Below are 19527 nucleotides of genomic sequence, written 5' to 3'. Positions count from 1 at the left end.
AGGGAAATAAAACTGATTATAATTAAATTTAAGTGCTTTTTCAGCACCCCAAAACACACTGATGAATCTCAAATTTCTAACTTAAACATGAGCATGTGGCAGGATAATTATGGATCCTCATCACCCTCCTATGCTCATGATCTTATCTGTGACGTTATCACATTTTGTATATATTCATCAGAGTTCTTCTTGAGGTAGACATTTTGCACAACTACCTTAATAATGTCTGCATTACATTTAGCTCAGGGCAATCAATGCTAACTGTTACACCTGTGCTTGTCTTGGTGTGACAAGTCAAACAGTAGACACGGACGTTCTTACTGCAAAAGGTTCAACACACTCAATGTACTCCACCTGCCCAGCACCGAACGGGAGACAGACAAAGTTAGCACATAACTACTGAAGAGCAAGCTAGCGAGCTAAAAACCCAAATGCTGTATTTTTTTGCAGCACTTGGTAGAGACTAATCTCTATAAACATATATTTGCATATGTATGCAGAATCTGTAGGCAATGACACAAGATTTTGGTATCAGAAGAGTTCTGGTTTTGGTTTGTAGTTTGTTCGTCGTCCATGTAGCATTGACCAATCAAGTTTGAGCAGGCTTTGGTTGCATGCAGGTAAGCTGTCCATGTGGAGAATAAAAGAGGTGGAACACATCACCGAAATGCACCTGTCTGAAGTTCCTAATAAAACTGCAAACAATGACCGGCGAACAAAAGAGGAAGTCTTGACCCAGATATCCACTGGCTACACTGGAAGCCCTGAAATATTGGGCATTGATGCCCAGAGGCTTTATCGTCATGATATGAAAGCGGATACATTCTGAGATTGGGTAGAGATCAAAACAAATAAACAAGAAGATCAAATATTGGACTTAAATTCAAATGGATAGAAATACGACTTTAAACAAATGCTGATACTACCGCATGTTAGCTGGATGTATAAGGCAACCGTTTGCTCATACATAGCTAAACAAAGTTTATGTCGCCAGACTGTTGCAGGGCAGACAACCCTGTAATGTGTACTGCGCTGTGTTGAGATGATGTCATGGTAGTTTCACACAGTGTTGCTAAGAAGGTCACCTAAGAGTCCTGCCTACCCTGACCGGGTAGTATCTGCAGTAGAAAACAAAACAGAGAAAAGCACCTGGTACTACAAATGAGTGGAGGAGAGTCAAGTTTAGCCAAAGGATGCAGTGGAAATGAATCACTGGTTAAGGGTTAGGAAGACAAAGAAGTATAACATGCATTCATTCATTTTCCATAACCACTTATCCTGTTAGGGGGTCACGCAGGGGCTGGAGCCTATCCCAGTTGACACTCAGCGAGAGGCGGGGTACACCCTGGACAGGTCACCAGACTATCACAGGGCTCACTCATAAGGCCCGTTTCCACTGAAGAAATTCCTGGTACTATTTGGGGGGCAGGAACTTTACAGGAACATCCTCTCGCTCGGCCCTCTCAACCGCCGTGTCTCCACTGAGAGGGCGGAGTAGGAGGAAGGTTCCTGTAAAGTTACCGGGCTCTGGATGTGACATAATCGTTGCGCGACCATTTTTACCGGGGCGACGCGGCAAAGAAACAAACAAAGCTTGCTTTTCTTCTTACGACTCCTTTTAAAAATGCGACTCCTCGTCTGCTGAGTTTTAAAAATGGCGGCTATTTTGTCGCTTTCTGTTGACGTCACATCCCACCTTGAGTATATCCAATCAGCACCAAGTAAACCCCAAGCCCCAGCCAGGAGTTTTTCAGGACCGTTCTGAGTACCTACTCCGAGGCAGGGACTTGTTTAGCCCCTGTAAAAGTTACGGAACTCTGTCCTTCGGTGGTGGTTCCTGTAGTGGAGACACACACCAACGGCCCCAGCCCCGTAAAATTACCCCAAAGTTCCTGCGGTAGAAACGGGCCTATAGAGACAGACAACCATTCACACTCACATTCACACCTAAGGCCAATTTAGATTCACCACTTAACCTGCATGTATTTGGACTGTGGGAGGAAGCTGGAGTACCCAGAGAAAACCCACAATGACACTGGGAGAACATGCAAACTCCGCACAGAGGGGCTCCCCCATCCCAGGGTTCAAACCCCCCCACCCTGGGTTTGAACCGGGGATCCTCTTGCTGTGAGGCAACAATGCTAACCACTGCACTACTGTGCCGCCAAGAAAAACCTATAAAAATAAATTTAAACCCTCTAGTACTAAGTTATATTGATGCTAATTATATTTCTAAATCTAACGCTCACCCTGCAGTTGTGGAACTTTGGTATTTTGGCTATTTGCTAGCACAATGCTAAGACGGCTTGTAACTGAAGACCCACAGGTTAGCCTGGACCAAAGCTCTTTAACAGTACTATTTTTATCTATTTTTTAAAGCAATTTACATTTTGTATTTGCTCTCACTTTTATATTACAAAGATGCCATTTACTGTTTTAAAAAATACAGTGACATCAAACAAATGAGGCGAGCATGCAACATTCATCAGCATATTGTTATAAGCTACTTGTTTGACGTAAGGCATGGCTTTGCAAGTACAATTCCAAAATCGAGTGTGGGTAAACAGAACGGAGTAACATACATTTCTGACAAAATAATATTTTTTAGCAAATACTTCAGTAGGAACTACTCTGAGCTACCGATGGTACTTTTGCATGAAAGTGTAGAAATGAATTGATGCTGGGCGATGCCAGCAAAACATTTTGGTTAGTGTTTTTCTGACAGTGAAAAACAGCTTAACTAGATGCATAGCTTTACAGTAGACTAGATCCTCTTAACACACACCATGTCTTTACCCTGATTATTGCAGGGCTGTATTAGTTCGAGCTATAAAGCAGCAGTAGATGCTGCAAACATGGCTGAGCACAATGGGACTATATAGCATTATGCATTTGGTGACATACAAAAAACAGTAGGAAAAATCACACAGTAGAACAAATGCTAAAGCAATTACTGTATGCTATAGTATTTAGTACAACTAATTTGAGGATGAAATATTAAGACCAATCATTCTACTATATGGAGTTAAACTCCACTGGAATTTTGGGTGGATGATGAAGCTTAGTCTGATGCAATCTGAGAGGACTGCTGAATGTACAGTGCTTCAAAGTAAATGCTGAGAAGACCAAAGTTGGAGCACAACAGGAATTTAAATCCTCACTCCTGTATTAGTCATCTAACCTCAGCAAACATGCATCACTCTTAAGAGCTTCACAATGCTTCACAGATCCAATGAATCAACTGACACTGTAGTGGACGAGACAAAGTGTTGGCTTACACAATACTTCTACCACACACACAAATCTGTGGTCTGCAAACAGGTATCAACCACGACCCTGAATCGGTACACCTCAATTCTACCATGAAAACGGCTCTGTCGCTGCAGAATTGTGACATTTGTCGACACAAAAGATAGAGACCATGCTCGCGCCGTCATAATAATAGCTTGTAAAATTCTGTCTTTGGAAATGTGGAGTAAAAGTCTGAGTGATTGTGAGAAAGTGCCTAATAGGACAAGAAAATGAGCGGCCAATTACTGAAAATGGCCATGCCCTTTTTTCATACATCTTATAAATATACATCAAGCTGTCTTGTCAGAGTAGAGTAGCCGAGCGGAGATTCAGCAGGGCAGAAAGTCTACACAAATGACCCAGTGAACATAGAAAACAATCCCCACAAACATACAGTCGAAACAAATCCATGCTTCCTGCTGGTCAATCTCATTAGTCTGTGCCTCTGCCCTGGGCTGGAGACACTACGCCATTGACAGTTGAAAACACTTCAATCATTCTTATCTAAACAAACACACATCCTGTACACGACAGTAATCTTGGTGGTGAAATACAGTAAATGAGCACCTTTGTCACAATCAATAACTGTTTGCTACATTGCCCTTGAGTGTGCTATTAGGGTGTAATGACCAGCCTGTGGACGCTTGTTGATTCTCACTGCTTCCAGGTAAAGTCGTGGCGTAACAGCAGAATCCAGTAGCCATCAGTGGCTGTCATTCATGTTCTATGTCTAGCTCTTCTAAGGAAGTCTCTCAATTCACAGAAAGATGCATAGCTCGGGGCAAAATTCTGCCTGTCTACCACCTCAGTGCAGCAGCTGCGGCCTGCATACAGTACAACTTCATGGTGACAGATTAGTGGTAGTGTGTGCACTCACAACAACACTGTTACATTTACCTCAGAGAAATAAACGGGCTTAATGAGCAATTAATAAATTCACAAGAGCGAGAGGTATGAAGGCGGTTTTAGGGCGATGTGTTACTCCTCAACTCAGATGACCTTTTTTCTGTGCATAAGTGTTGCACCGGTTTTTACTGATACAATGCTCCCACCAGTCTGCACACGCCCACACGCATGCACACACAAAATGCAAATGATGTAGGTCTCCTCCATGAGGCATATGGATAGACAAAAAGCAAGGGACCTCACCTGTCATGTTTGTTTCATTACACAGACTTCTGATTGAGACTGAGCCATGAGGGACAGAAACACTATTGTTGTGCTAAATAAGAAAAGCTATGGATGCAAATGTGCCACGCTTGAAATCACAGTTCTACACACAGCAATGTCAGACTCCAGAGGTGAGAGGAAGTCACCTATGTGCAAGTCTCAAGTCTAACCTTCATGTCTCAAGCAAGCCCCAAGTTACTGTGGTAAGAATCAAGCAAGACAAGTCAAGTCATTGCTCAGGAAATGCCAAGTCACAAGTCAAGTCGCATGAAATTCTGATGATCTGGTCAAATGTTAGCTTTGTAGCTAGCTTACTAGCTAATATTTAGCCAATAAGCTAATAAGTTAGCTAAAATGACACATTCACGAACCTTTCTTTGTGGCTTTTGTAGTGGCTTAGTAGGTTGCCAGGTTTGCATGCACTGCAGTAAAAATCACTTAATCATGTTTCAAAAACACAACTCAGAATCTAAAAAACTATTAATATTTAATTTTTTAAAAAGTCAGGTCCTTTCAAGTCATCTGTCTCAGGTCTAAGTCAAGTCACAGGTCATGAATACTAGGTCAGAGTAACATGGAGTCTTTAATTAGTGTTCGTCAAGACAGCATTAAGTCCTCACATTTGTGAATGAGTCTGACTGGAGTCAAGTCATGTGACTCGAGTCCCACACTTCTGCTCTGTTCTATATTAGTACATATCCACTCTCACTAAGGTAGTTGTTATTTTCTTTACTGTCAACTCATCTTACACTCTGTGTAGATAAAAAACAGTATATAACACAGCACATGATCAACATTGTTTGGTAATAGAAGATAATCATAATATGCTAACTCTTAGAGATTGCTGGCCCGTGGTTCAGTACTTCCACACCAAGCCTGCCAACATCTACTCAACAAGGTAAAAAGGGGGGGAATACAAAGTGTGCACTGAGAAATAGGTCATAGGGCCTTGTAATGTCATCTCAGGTGCCTGCAATCATACAGCATATGGTCTACTGCGTGTAAACTGCCTTATTCTCTCAAACAAATATGCCAAATATGCATGTGCCTGGATTAAATGTGTGCACATTTCCTTTTAAAGGTGATGATGTTTTGTTGTCATCATTGATTTGTCACAAAGCAGCACTGGACTTCCAGGAAATACTTGCTGCCATGTGTTAAGACACACTACATCTTGACTGAGGTGTTTACAGTCGCTCTTGTTTCTTTCCAATAATGTCTGAGACAATGTTGGAGTTCCACTCAGATACAATATGACCTGCTTGAGATACTGGCAGCCAGCATGAGAAGACAGATTTGATAGCTTAGCATGAGCCTGAGTTTGCATATGTTGGTTGTAATCTATATCAAAACAACAGTGTTTCTTGGGGGTTTCTTTTTGGCAGGAACCGAGCGCTCCCAACTGAGTCCTGAGGAAGGGGTGCAGGTGGCAAGCACTGTAGGTAGCCTGTTTTTCCGGCAGCAGGAAGACAACAACTGCATCACTTTGAGAGCTGTACAGTATGTACATTCAGTCCCCTTGCTCATACACTTGGGAGCTTGTGTGCCTCTCCACGGGAGGGATTCGAGGCAAGTTTGAGATGTGTGCTGAGCGGGCCTGGAGGCAATATTTGGGCCCAGACAAAGCTGCTTATGCAGCAATTCAAGGTTCAAGGCCAAGATGTAACTGCCTAACATGTGGATGCGCTGATTCGGTGTTAGGGGACTTAACAGGAGGGAAAGAAGCAGTCAACAGAACATTGTTGATCTTGAGTCCCTGCTGAATGGAGGAGGGAGCTCAGCGGGACAAGATGTCAAGGGAATGACTGTTTATCTGTCTGTATGAAAGGCTGTTTAAAATGACACGATTAGGGAGGAGGCGGGGTCAGTAAAGACACAGTGATGAGATCTTTTACACTGAGTAAGAAGCCCCTCAACTACAATGACCCACCACAGCAACATCAGCTGTGTTGCTGGGTGCTTTGAACTAAATAAAAGAGATCTACAGAGGCCCAGGAAGCGGGCGTGGCAACTCCCTCAGGTAATACAGTAAGGTGGCCGTGCCAGTTTGATCACGTCACTGGCAAGCTTTGCTAAGTGGCAGAAGAATTGACGGGGGATGTTTGGGCTGTCTAAAGAACTCGAGAGGTAATAAGGTCCATTTTGTGTTACCTCTCTAATGGGATGATGAGTTTAAAAGCCAGAGTGAGTGTGGCAAAATCAAGAAGAGAGGGGAGCATTTGTGTCTCATGAGTACAGGCTAAGAGGATTTAAGACGGCGGCGGCACAGGGCACACATCATGTTCTAGGCCACAACACTTGAGTGGAAGTACAAATTTGTGTACCATACGATGCCAGGAAAAGAGATTTTTTTTTTTAATTAAACGTGCAGTGGCTCAAAACATTCAAAGTATGGAGGACGAGCTACCTCACATGTTGAAGTTGTGCTGCAGGCTAACCAGCATGGGACATTAGTTGTAGACCAAAGTAAAGGAGTGCATGCCTGACAAGCACTGTGTTTAAGCTCCAGTTACAGACACTGATGCTGTTTTATAATTAAAGTAGTGGAGACTCATTTTACCTGGATGAAGAGCAGGAGAGACACATGTGGCATTTGAGCTGTTGAGAAGTGGCTCTAGCAAATCTGCATACTTTTTAAACACTAATGTGTGTGTGCATCCATGTACATGTGCAAGGCAATGAATGTGTGCAGCCTTGTATGCTGCATTGTTCTTAATCAGTAACTTGCATAGTCTAAACAAAATTAGCAGCCTAGATTTTAATTTGTGGAAGACAGAGAGAGATTAAGAGAGAAAAAGAAACCATTGTTCTTTGAAATAATATAAATACAGTTCAATATACTAAAACAGAAATAAATAATGGCTTATTATATATAAAATATGCCTACTGTGACTTTAAAATAACTCCCTAAGGGCGACATCTACTGACCAAAGTCCATCCCTGTACCACTCATGAATCTAAAAAAGAGAAAACCCTAAAGTGTAGGCTGGTAAAGTTGGTACTGTGATATTTCCAACAACAGCCCCATCGTTCAAGTTAGGACTACACCACAACCACACTGCTACCCCCCTGCTTGCACTGAAGATGCATGTGTGCACACACAGGACTTGGTCTACGATAGGCTATGTCATAGTGTGGGGTATTAAAGCATTAAAGCAGGGCGTGAGCCTAAATATAGCCCAGGAACCAATTTGCTTAGGGCAGCGTGATTTTCCACACGTGATGCCGGTGATACAGGCCGCTGTCCCTGGTCCTGAAATTGTACCGGGTCCATGAAATGCATGGGCTCGATCTTCATATAAAAAGCCACTATAATTTTTGCATAACGGAAATATGTGCATGAACCATATGAAGTGGAATATGCATGAGAATGTGCCTGAAACGTTTAAAGTATAATGCGGGTTTGCAGGATGCAGATAGTTCAATACACACAAACTGCAATTCCTCACAAGCAACAGTGCGAGGCGCATGTCTGATGCAGTTCAGGGGAGAGAGAATGGGAGAGAGAAAGAGAGAAAGAGAGTTTGATTGATCATGTGGGCTATGGGAGCCTGCGAGAGTTGTCGAAAATTGCTGCATAGACGCCCCTTAGGCACCTATCTGGTACCCACTGACTCCAAACCATGCTGTGCCCGTAATAACCACAATTCACCAGAGTGCCTGTTACCAAAAGCCCCTCAGCCAGGGGAGCTGTTAACAGACCGTTCATTCTTCCGGGTTGGACTTCACCGGTAATCCACAATACATTAACTTACCGCAGTCCTCACACAAGATCTTCCCAACATCCTTTTTTAGGTTCTTCACACTCGTGTCCCGAGGCGCAAACGATGCCTTGAAAACCAAGGGCTCGTCAGTGGGGTCCATGAAAAAAATGTACTTGTGGTTCTTCTTCACTTTGGTGCACGGAGCCTCAGATCCAAATTCCCCCACGGTGACGAGCTGTTCTCGCTCCAGACCCCCGCTGTTTTGGGGCCAAACATCCAGCACTTTGACATTCACACGGTACGGCTCCGCGGAGACGTTCACAGGCGTAGACTGCACCTTGCCCTCGATCACCACGGCGGATTTGTAAACCTGGTCCTGCAGGGAATTCAAACTCGGGGAGTAGCAGGCGAATGAGACCCCGATGACCAGCATGGATAAATGTACTGAATCAAGCCTCATGCCGCCTGCTTTGGCTCGGTGGTCGCTGGTCGCGTTGCGGCAGGGCTCTCTCGGCTGCAGGGCGATGGCGATGGAGCTGGGTTGAATGAAGAGACAGCAAGTAGGCTCCAGTAGCACGGCAGCGCGGCAGACCTTGCATAAGTGTCCATGCCATCGGGATCCGCTGCTTTTTCGAGTGATTTTCAATGGGTAAACAGCAGCTTTGAAACGGGGGAACCGCGGGGATGATGCTGGGTTTCAGATCCAGTCACTGCTTTCTGCTAATAATAAGGCATTGTAGACAGGCTAAGCAAGGAATCGGCGGATTCTCCCCTCCAGAAGATGCCCCCTATGCTGCCATAGTAGCCTTAACTGCAAGACGACGCCACTCTTATCTTTGCCCAAAAATTGCAGTGGTGGGGTACCGCTATGATGGTTTTCTGTATCATCTGCAGCGGAGGGAAAAGACGCAAAATGCTGCAGTGAACCACAAGTTTGGTAGTCCGGTCGCAAAACATAAGCCACGTTTCATTCCAAAAAATAAAGCATTATTTCTGGTCGGCAGCTATAACGCTAATACGGCGCCTTCCACCGTGGCTCTCTCTCCGCCTCCCCCACTAGCCACAGACGGAGAGAAAATAATGCCGATTGCCAAGGGGCTCCGTCAACAAAAACGCAGGATTGGAGCACTGAGATACAGGCAACCGATGGACCAAAGGGTCGATCTCCTCTCTCCCAAAACCCAGTTACTGTACGTCAATCACTCCATGGTGTTTTATCAGCGGTGATCTCACGTTATAATGAAACAAACGGAATCCTAAATCCATGACTGTCCCTCCTCAAAATCGCATCTTACTGTAGCCAAGGCATTCCTCCTCCGAAGGAAAAAAAAAAAAAAAAAAAAAAAAAAAAAAGAATCAAATACATTCACACTGGAAAATGCAGCCGCATATAGTCCGGTGGGCCCAGAAAAAAATCATATGGCTGCGATGACTAAGGCTGCGAAAGCGTTTCAGATTCTTCAAGAGACTGTTTTGAATGAGTTTTGCGTCTCATCCCATTAAGTCATGCCCTGCATTCAGGTCACATTCGCTGCTCTGCCTCTAAAAAAACTGATGTTGAAGCACCGCATTAAATCCATACAGCTAAAACAGCTGCAATATTGGGCTCCAAAGCAGAGAAAAAACATTATAATCACTCCAGAAGAGGGGGAAATCTATAAAAGTAAGCTTCCCTGCATTTTTAATATTATAATTTAACGTGTTCACATGATATATACATCTGAAGGAAGCACTTTAACACATGACCAGACCGAAATAATACATATATTTTAACATAAGAATATTAACACCTTTGAATATCATGACTGGCAATGTTTAGGCCAAGTTGTGATTGTAATGGTGTGCTTTGGTTTAACCCAAACGCCAAATAGAATGCGGATACAGGATGTTGTGCTGACAGCATTCACAAAGAGCGACATCTGCTGACCACAGTGTATTTATGAGCTATTTGACACATACTTGCTGTAAATGCTGCTGTAAATCGAACAGCAAATGTAGTAAATTGGGGGAACGCAGGGTGCCAGATTTGGATTCTCTGCCATAAAATACGCACAGTGTGGACTCAAATAAGCACCCAGCCTACACAGTTTGGGTCAATATATGTTTAAAACTCAAAGCTGGTAATCTCAGAGCAAAAAAAATGTGTAGTAAATTTGTAAAGTACACTCAGACTTACTCATCTAGTTAGGTTTTCATTTACGCGCATGTCCTGCAGACCTGACACAGACCTGGCTGCTCTCCGTGGTGCTGAAATGCTGCAAGGCCTATAAATTAAGCCTACAGGGTGCTGATGTGAGACATGGGAATAAAACCATGTATTGCTGTGTGAAGTGAAGCTCTCTTTTCTGCACAATAACAACCAATGTGCATTTTAAACGCTCGTGACATCATCACAGAATGGAGCACAGGGTTTGTGCGCTCTTCCCCTGAAGGATTCAACCATGCAGAGTGACACGTGTCATAATATGTACTGATTATTGCCCGATGTGTTGACACTGATGCTCACTTACTTCTTTAGACGCTGCCCTCCATTACAGTTGCAAAAATTGTTGCCCTACCTGTTACCATCACAAGGCAGAGCTGCAATACCTCACCAGCGCCAAGAGGAGGCGCTCGTCCTCCATGTTCCCACAGTGCGTGTTGACATCAGCGGCGAGGCGTGCGGCGTTGAACTTGTGCGTGTGTCGCTCTCCGTGCCACGACTCGCCGTTTCTTGTCCATCTTGTGAAGCCAGCAGCAACAGCAGCAGCAGCAGCCCGCTGTGTTGTCATACAGGCCTCCGCTCCGAGCGCATTCACATGTGTCTGTTCCCTTGTCTCGTCTCCTGCAGTTCGCCGTCGAGGCTTTAAAGCGCTCTGTCTGCATACTGAGCGGCGGAAGGTAGGTTACGGGATCTCGCTTGGTTGGAATGACGCTTTTAATTTACATGTCATCCGGATTGTTAAATGTCCTGCAGCATTTTAAGTGCCCTAAGGTGCAGCCAAGCATGTGTCATTGTCTCGCAGAGTTGACAGAAGGCATGGTATACAGCATAAGACCGCGCGTCTGAAATAATAATGGAGCTGCGTTTGGAGCAGCGCCACTGCATTCCGGTGTTGGGATGTAGGGCAAAACTTTGTGAGGCTGCCTTTTTCAAACTGCGACGACACCTTCGGAGGCTGAAATCTGCGTTGGACGTGGCCTAGGCATCCGAACTCAACTGATTTTACTGACTCATTTTCATGATTAAAAAATTGGTCGAAAACTCATTGATGGGAAAAAAAAAAATAATTAAATTGACAGGTTGTTTGTGGTGTGTCGGAGCAGCTGAGACACGACGGCACAGAAACAGGGTTTATATTGTCTATAGGTAAGTAGACATGAAATGAAGTAGAAATGTAACATGCCCTTTGGTGAGGTTTTGGATTAGAAAGTTGGAAGAAATTCTAAATTGGGGATTTATTTTATAAGCAATGAGGCCCGAGATGAAAGGGGAGTATTAGATTGTACGCATGACACAGAGAAAATGTAGGCCTACATCGAATACCTAAACAAGACCTCGTCTGAGCGTCAATATAATAATTTATATTGATTACTTACCTATTTTGCATCCAGACTCGGATTTTAGCTGGTTGAGAAAAAAAGGAAGAAAGAAAGGGCGCATTATAAAAGACTGGAACAATAAGGCCAGCAGCAGCTTTGATTTAACAATAAAAATATAAGTAAATTAATGCAAAGAATGAAAAACATAAGCAAAGGCAGTTTAATATGTTGAGATGAGAATAAAAGACCAAATGAGTAGCATGCATACGTTTCAGCATACAGAGCCTTTGCAGGCCTGCATCATACTGACCATCAGAATGATAAAAGGTATATTAACTGCCCTCTTTTAAAATTTATTTATTTAATTCTAATTTCTTTTTGCTTATTTAAATGCCCTTTTATCTTTTTCAGATCACTAGTAATTTACTTACTTTTTCCTTTTCTAAATATGAATGGATTTTGTCAGGCAGGGCGGGATGATTGCTGCAGAGCTCATCAGGAGGCCTTGCGACCTTTGCAGGGCAAATGTGAATAATTTTATAAAACAAATCTAAACGCAGAGGCAGGTTAAAGAAGAAAGTTAAATAAGAGAAAAGCAGGTAAAGGTTTAGGCCGGCGGGCTCACGTCGCCTCACGTGAAGGTTGAACTGACTGAGCAGGGAGGGCTTCATGTTTTAGCCCAAACTTTATTTTTGACTTCTGGTTTTTCAGTAAATTAACGCAGTTATTTTTAAGCATGTTTATTACATTGTTTTAAGCCGAATGATTGCTATATTATCAATAATTATTTTTTTTACATCTCTAATATAATAAATAAATGTTTTTACTTTATATGTGATTGCTTTGACTTGACAATTGCGAGCATAAAATAAATATAAATAGTTAAACTTTGCATTTCTTTAGCATTCTGACTCGATATCACTAGCCCACTTAATATTATTTTATATTATAGGCTCATTAACTTTACCATTATGTCAGTGTTTACTCGGTTTATTAAGGCAAGCTGCATCATATACAAAAGATTATTCAGTGTTTTGATTGTATTTATTGTGTTATTTAGTATTTATAAGTAGCCTACAAAGCAACATTTGACATATAAAATCATTATAAATATAAATCACTGTGTGTTATATTCTACTTTATGCCAATAATCAAGAGTTATTATTGTATTATATAGTAGAAATAAAAATGAATCTATAAATGTAAACAGATTTTAAGTGTTTTAGCTTCTGGATTTCCCCTATGCATGAAGTCCATGCAGGCCTGCAGGCAGCCTGTGGGAGCCTACATGGAGGAAATGTCAACCTTTATTATTTATTATGAAGAATTATGTCAATAAGCTGGATTTAATTTATTTTATAAGGAAGAAAATTAAAATAATATGCATCTTTAAACATTAAGATGACAAATCTTGAAAAGATCTGATCATATGGCAGATTTTGTCTATCTATCATTAGTATAATAAACGACTTGTTTTATTCTGAATAAAATGTTAAGGATCAATGCTCAGCCTTTTAAAGTACATATTTTTGAAGTGCATAACGAATACTCATTGAAAGAGTTATGAATACGCGTTTTTTTTTCAACATAAACGCTTTTATGCACTCAAACTTCTCCATATCAGCCTACAAAGAGAGAAGAAATACGCGCTTTGCAAAAATGTTAAAATCCTGCATGTAGAGGAAAGTTATATAAGCTGCTTTATATAGGCCGAATAAAATGCACGTGACATTTTCACATATTAATGTAGACATTTTATCGGTTTCTCTCGTGAATATTTAAATTCGACTTTATCGACTAGAATTAATAACCTATAGCATGTAAAGGCCAGGCTGAATTATAAGAAATATGTTTGTTTTTCACATGCAAACAAATAACAAAATGCTGGTTTTATGACCTCATATTAAACTCTGGCGTCAATCTTTCAGCAGTTTTCAAAATAAAGCAATAACCTGAGCTACTTTATTATTTTCTTATATGATTTACCAGGAATTACAAAGTTTTTCACAGAATTAAAACGCTTATAAAATCAAAGCAAAATGACACAAAAAATAAACAAGCCTCTTTTTTTTCTTTTTTTCTTTTATTTTATTTTTCTGTAAAGGCCTATAGCATATAGAACGTTCAAGTGAAGGAGGTCTACGCAATAAATTTGTTTCCAGGTGGACAAGAAGGAAGATTAATAACTGGAGAAAATTTCGCCAGCATGGGAACGGTATTTTTACATGTGACCAATAACAGGTAAATGTTGTGTGTAGGCTATTAAAGCGTGTTCACATGTCTTGACTTTTTTTCTTCTTTTAAACAGGCAAGAAATAGTTCAGGTGTGTGTGTGCGCTTGGTAATCACATTGGATATGAACAACAGTCAGACCACATAATCTTCTATAATAAGGTCCAATAGGTGAAAATAGTCCATGAATGCGTGGGTCTACATTTAAACATGCATGTTTTGCTCGTTTATTAGTACGAGTCTATGCTGCAGCACACACGTCTGAATATACACGAAAGAGCACAGCACATTATGAGCACTTTATGCACGCTTATCCAACATAAATCAAGGTTATACATTTTCCTGTGCTGGTGTAGGATAAAAAAAAACCCCAGCTCTGACACAGTTAACATCCCTTGTCGCTAAATGGATTGGCAGCATGTCAGCCTGGCAGACAATGTGCGGATAAATAATGAAGCAGTGGGCCTAGCAGCATAGCCACGCCACTGCTACAGCTTGGACACCTGAGTGAGGACGCATTGGAAAAATAGCCTCATGACTGTTATAACTCAGATGTCCTTGAAGATAATTAATAAAAAATAACTTGGCTTCATGGTCGCCCCAGGGCCAAAGATTACAAATAATACTATTAGTTCATTTGTGCTTCTTGTGAGCGCGCTGGTGGGTTGCAGGCACAGGATGCTGCACGTTAAGGCCCATATAGTGTTTCATAAGTCGGCGCAACTGTGTATGTGCACCATAGGCCTACTGAGCATACGGATGAAGTCGTTTTAAAAGTGTCTTTTGATGCATTTTTCCTTCAATAAAATTTTGCATTTCAAATTAACTAAATTAATTAACACAGATCACAGCTACAGCTCATTAACGGAAGATACTGCAGCTTTTACCCGCCCTCTTTCAAACCGCAAATGTGGATATTTGTAACGCTTAACAAGAGGTAAGGATGGGCACACTTTGCTTTCATGACAGACAGTGGCATGAGGTGAGCTTTGTATCCTTAAATATTTTTCCTTAAGAGTTAATCGGACCTTGCCCCTACACCATGCCAGGAGAGCACATTTTAATTTCAGCTGAGAGAGAACAAATTTTAATGAAGCCAAATGTTTAAAAACGAATAATAATTCACAAGTATCAAGTTTTGGAATGTAAGAAAAATACATTAAAAATAATGCTGTGTCATTTCTGCATATGTTATTTATGCGTCTGCCATAAAGTTGAGAAAGGTTAAGATGGACTAGTTAAACCAGGATTTATTATGCATCCTTTGGCTGTACAGATATTGAGCAAAAAACGATTCACTCGTTGTTTTTAGTCTGATTTTTAATATTATTTCATTAAACAATGCCTTTAGATATTTGAAAATATATTTAATTTGGTGATGAGGCCTAATGACTTGCAAAGGGCACGGAAGGTTAAGTATTTATACTTTAGAGACTTAATTCCTATGACTAGATTTTGTTGTGAACGGAGTCGCAAGAAAATCAATGAGTTTGGCCCAATTTGGTATCCGTATACTAAACTCTGAAGCTTAAAATTAACAGTTAATTACTGTGTCAGGTTACCACATGTAATTTATCGTTTGTAAAATCATTAGCACATTAAATGTTAACAGATAAACTTGTATCCAGGGCTAGACTGGGAAGAAATACTTTCTTTTCTTACTTTTAAAGAGAGGGCAAGCTAGGGTCTTTCCAGGTAGTCTGTCAGGAAAAGAAAACGTCATTTCTAGGGACTGTTTCGATAAAACGAAACCTAACCAGGCTGCGGATGATGCGGTTCTTCCAAACAACTGTTGGTTTCGCTTTCAAAAACACAGTGACAGCTCTTGACATTAAGTTTACACCTTGTCGGAGAAAACCCAGCGTCCCCGCTCTGCATTAACATCTCCTCCCCTTGCCTTTTTATACCTCTCTGTGTAGATCTCGCGAGAGCTCCGGCGGTCGCTCAGGCTGGCCGAGGCTTTGCAGCAGACAGAGGGAGAAGGCAGGCAGGCAGCATCATGGCGGACAGAGACAGTGGTAGTGAGCAGGGAGGAGCAGCCACGGGCCCAGGCTTCGGTTCCATGCACCTAGCGACAGGAGGGGCGGGCTCGGCTTCCGGGCTCCAGCACGAGACACAGGAGCTGGCGTCGAAGCGGGTTGACATCCAAAACAAACGCTTCTATTTGGACGTAAAGCAGAACGCGAAAGGCCGCTTCTTAAAGATAGCAGAAGTCGGGGCCGGTGGAAACAAGAGCCGCCTCACTCTCTCCATGTCCGTGGCGGTCGAGTTCCGAGACTACTTGGGGGACTTCATCGAACATTATGCCCAGCTGGGTCCGAGCAACCCGGGACTGGTACAAGACGAGCCCCGGCGAGCACTCAAAAGCGAGTTCTTGGTTCGAGAAAATCGGAAATACTATATGGATCTGAAAGAGAACCAGAGGGGACGGTTTCTGAGGATTCGACAGACCGTTAACCGGGGGCCCGGTTTGGGATCCACGCAAGGCCAGACGATTGCTCTGCCTGCCCAGGGACTTATTGAGTTTCGTGACGCTTTGGCTAAACTTATTGACGATTACGGTGTAGAGGACGAACCTGCAGAGTTGCCCGAAGGGTCATCATTGACTGTGGACAACAAACGTTTTTTCTTCGACGTCGGATCCAATAAGTATGGTGTGTTCATGAGGGTAAGCGAGGTGAAGCCAACGTACCGCAACTCAATTACGGTGCCCTACAAAGTGTGGTCCAAATTTGGGAATACTTTCTCTAAATATGCCGAGGAGATGAAGAAGATCCAGGAGAAACAGCGGGAGAAAAGGGCATGCGAGCTGCAGCAACAAGAGGAGATGCAGGCGGACGATGGAGACGAGGATTGATAGATAGCAAAAAAAGAAAAAACATGCAAGAGTAATGAAAATAACAAGAGAAATATAATTAAAAACTCTACTGTATAAAGAAAGAAATCTAAAGATTTAACTGTATTGGTTTAACTCCAAGGGAGCATCACCCACAATATAAGAAACCTCCACAACCTGACAGTTATGACATGTTGTCACTCATCGCTGGATGTTACCCCACTTATCCACCATTAATACAGTTAACAGGCTGCTAAACAAAGTAATAACATTATATTTGAACATTGTTTCCTACTTGACAAACAATATGAACTGAGTGTTTATTTCCCTTATTAACAGAAAACTTTTGTACCAGTTAAAGCTATTGTAAAAAAAAAAAAAAAAAAAAAGTCTGCAATGTTCAAATGGAATTATTGCCGAGTACGGAGGAAAAACCGTTTCCTTTTCATGTGAGCTAATGACTTCAGCACAAATCAGATATTTTAATTTTTAAACCAAAATTCAAAAAAACTTTGTAAAAGGTTGTCACATGTACTTGCCATCCTATTTACCTTTACCTGTGAGTAAAGATGTGTTTACACATAAATCATATGAGGGCTAGGCCTGCTTTGGAAACTGGTTAGATGTCATGCAGTATAAAAGGAACATATAGGCATTTTCATCAAATGAAATAAGTGCTCTATTTGTCGTGCAATATGCATTGCATAAAAATCAAATATATTGAACTGGTCAATGGATCTTGACATGATGATGTTTGCCAGAGGCATTCAAAGAAATATTAATATTGTAATTTTGTTTCAGTTGAAATTGTTGCCATGCAGATGGATATATTATAGACTACCTTTGTGTCTCGTTGTTAATGCAATGTGTTCATTTTAAAGGTACTAAATGTGTAATTGATAGAGGAAATGCAGTGACAACATGTAGCAAATGGCCTGAATTGCAGATAACTTAACAAGACAAACACCCTACACATACTGTGTTGATTGGCTGAGAGGTCTGGGGGGGAAAAGAGGCAAAATTCAGCAGAGCATTATTGGTTAGTACATCTGAAACATTTTGTGATCTTGTTCAGTCATAAAAGTCCAAATGGTGCCAAGGACTGCTGTTGCTGCATGTTAATCTGCACTAAGATAGATTTCGTTGGTCTCCCAAAATATTGGCTCAAGGACCCTTCCATATGTATCTTAATCTGCCTGTAGTGTACGAATCTCAAGTTCGAGTACCGAGTGATTTCCATCCAAAGGCTTGGTGTATTTGTAGTGGAAGTTGTTTCGAAGCGCCATCGTGACAGGAGCGACCTTGTGAACAGTAATCAAAATATCACCATCACACTATGAGGAGGGCAACTGAGGAGCATGCCTGGGATAAGCCAAGGTGAAGAGGGTTCAGTTCACCCGCTGGTGAACCTTCAGTAGTGTGTCAATGGATTTGCCCATCCCTACAAGTTTAAGATCTGAAGGTGTGAAGCTCAGTGGGGCTACTTTGGACACATGCTCATAGCTCCACTGTAGATTTGTGAGCCCAAATATCTACCCGGGGGTGATGAGATTCTGTTTTGGTCTAATTGTAAATATTTGGGCTGCCACACGGAAAACAACTGGTTCTAAACCAGTTCAGTCGCATCTCATAGATGTGTGATAGCAGTTTTATAAACTCTGTCAGTAAGCTCCAGAGAAACTGGCAACAATCAGATAATGTCAGATTTACCTCAGCATTGAATTAAATGATTGCTCCCATGTTTAGATTGACTGGAAACCAGCAAACTAGACTGTCCTTGACCACCTATTTTTGGAGCCTCTGGTATAGCCTAAATGATACCTGATTGGGAGCATCCTCTTCAGCATATAAACAACCTGGTGCCTTACACACTCCGCATGCTTACACGCTGGCCTGGTGCTTTGGATCGCAGTTTGGCTTCTTTTTGTTATCGTTTCCTCTCTCTTTCTTCCATTTTTATGTCTCAGCCCCCTTGTGTGCTAGCGCACGACTCGTGGTGCTAAAAGAGTTTGTTACAAACTCTTATAAAAAAAAATTGGAGCAGAATTCTTAACTTTTTTCTGCTACCTTCCTTCTTCCCTGACTTCATTGCCATCCCCATTCCCCAGCCATCCAGGTATCGGCCTACATGTAAACATGGAAGGGGGTGGTCACCTAGATGCAAGATGATGCAGAAGAGTTGGCTCTTCACTAGCCAAGCGCATTAGCGGGGAGAGCAGGGGCCGATTGGGAACATCAGTAATAGCCTGAAGTGATATACATTGTCGTTGGCATGCCCCCTTTGAAATGCTCGTTCTATGGCTTGGGTAGTTATGTGTAAGTTGTAAGTCGCTCAATTAATGGGGAGCAGCAAGCATGTCTTGTTTTGTTTTTTTCTTTTGTTTTATGTAGTTTTACCTTTTCAGCGTTATTCCACATTATTTGTAATTTTGGAATGTTTTCGCCCACAAAAAATATATCTATTTTTTCTGTGCAACATTTCATCACTGTGTGCAATATCGTATGTGCCAATGGTGGCAATATATGTATATCAATTAAATATATGATTACTATTTGAAAGCATGTGGCTGAATTCCATGTTTATTTCTGATGAAGGAGTTGTATGCCTTTATTTGCACTCAAAGCTCCATCCTGGAGAAAAGTATAGTAAACCAAGGTCTTAGCAGCCTGTTGGGACAAGCAGTTCACATAAGTACTTTAACTTGAAACCGAACAATGTCACTGCAAGTATGCCTCTCTTTAGGAAAAGGGTAGACTTGGCGTTTGGGTTGT

General features: G+C 41.8%; 2 protein-coding genes across 4 annotated transcripts in view; one reads left to right on the top strand and one right to left on the bottom strand.

Moving 5' to 3' along the window:
* nrg2a (neuregulin 2a) overlaps positions 1-9529 on the bottom strand; it is an 87414-nt gene extending 77885 nt beyond the window's left edge. For 2 of the 3 annotated variants that reach the window (XM_033646002.2, XM_078172444.1), the window contains exon 1: positions 8217-9523. In XM_033646002.2, coding sequence (XP_033501893.1) covers positions 8217-8625 — 409 coding nt within the window. In that variant the 5' untranslated portion in view covers positions 8626-9523. Of the gene's footprint in view, positions 1-8216 lie in introns of all 3 variants that reach the window. The other variant, XM_033645992.2, reaches the window with a different exon arrangement.
* A 1295-nt stretch (positions 9530-10824) lies between these two features.
* puraa (purine-rich element binding protein Aa) lies at positions 10825-19317 on the top strand. Its single transcript, XM_033610052.2, has 2 exons — positions 10825-11045; positions 15839-19317. The coding sequence occupies exon 2, from the start codon at positions 15919-15921 to the stop codon at positions 16774-16776; it is 858 nt and encodes a 285-aa protein (XP_033465943.1). The 5' UTR covers positions 10825-11045; positions 15839-15918; the 3' UTR covers positions 16777-19317.
* The last annotated feature ends 210 nt before the right edge of the window (positions 19318-19527 follow it).

This window comes from Epinephelus lanceolatus, chromosome 11 (genome assembly GCF_041903045.1).
Source record: "Epinephelus lanceolatus isolate andai-2023 chromosome 11, ASM4190304v1, whole genome shotgun sequence".
Lineage (NCBI taxonomy): Eukaryota > Metazoa > Chordata > Actinopteri > Perciformes > Serranidae > Epinephelus > Epinephelus lanceolatus.
The sequence above is the reverse complement of the archived record's forward strand: the minus strand, read 5'-3'. Positions and strand labels throughout refer to the sequence as shown.

Bases quoted from the DNA above. Each gene is read 5' to 3' on its own strand.
- puraa (XM_033610052.2), top strand. From the start codon at position 15,919: ATGGCGGACAGAGACAGTGGTAGTGAGCAGGGAGGAGCAGCCACGGGC.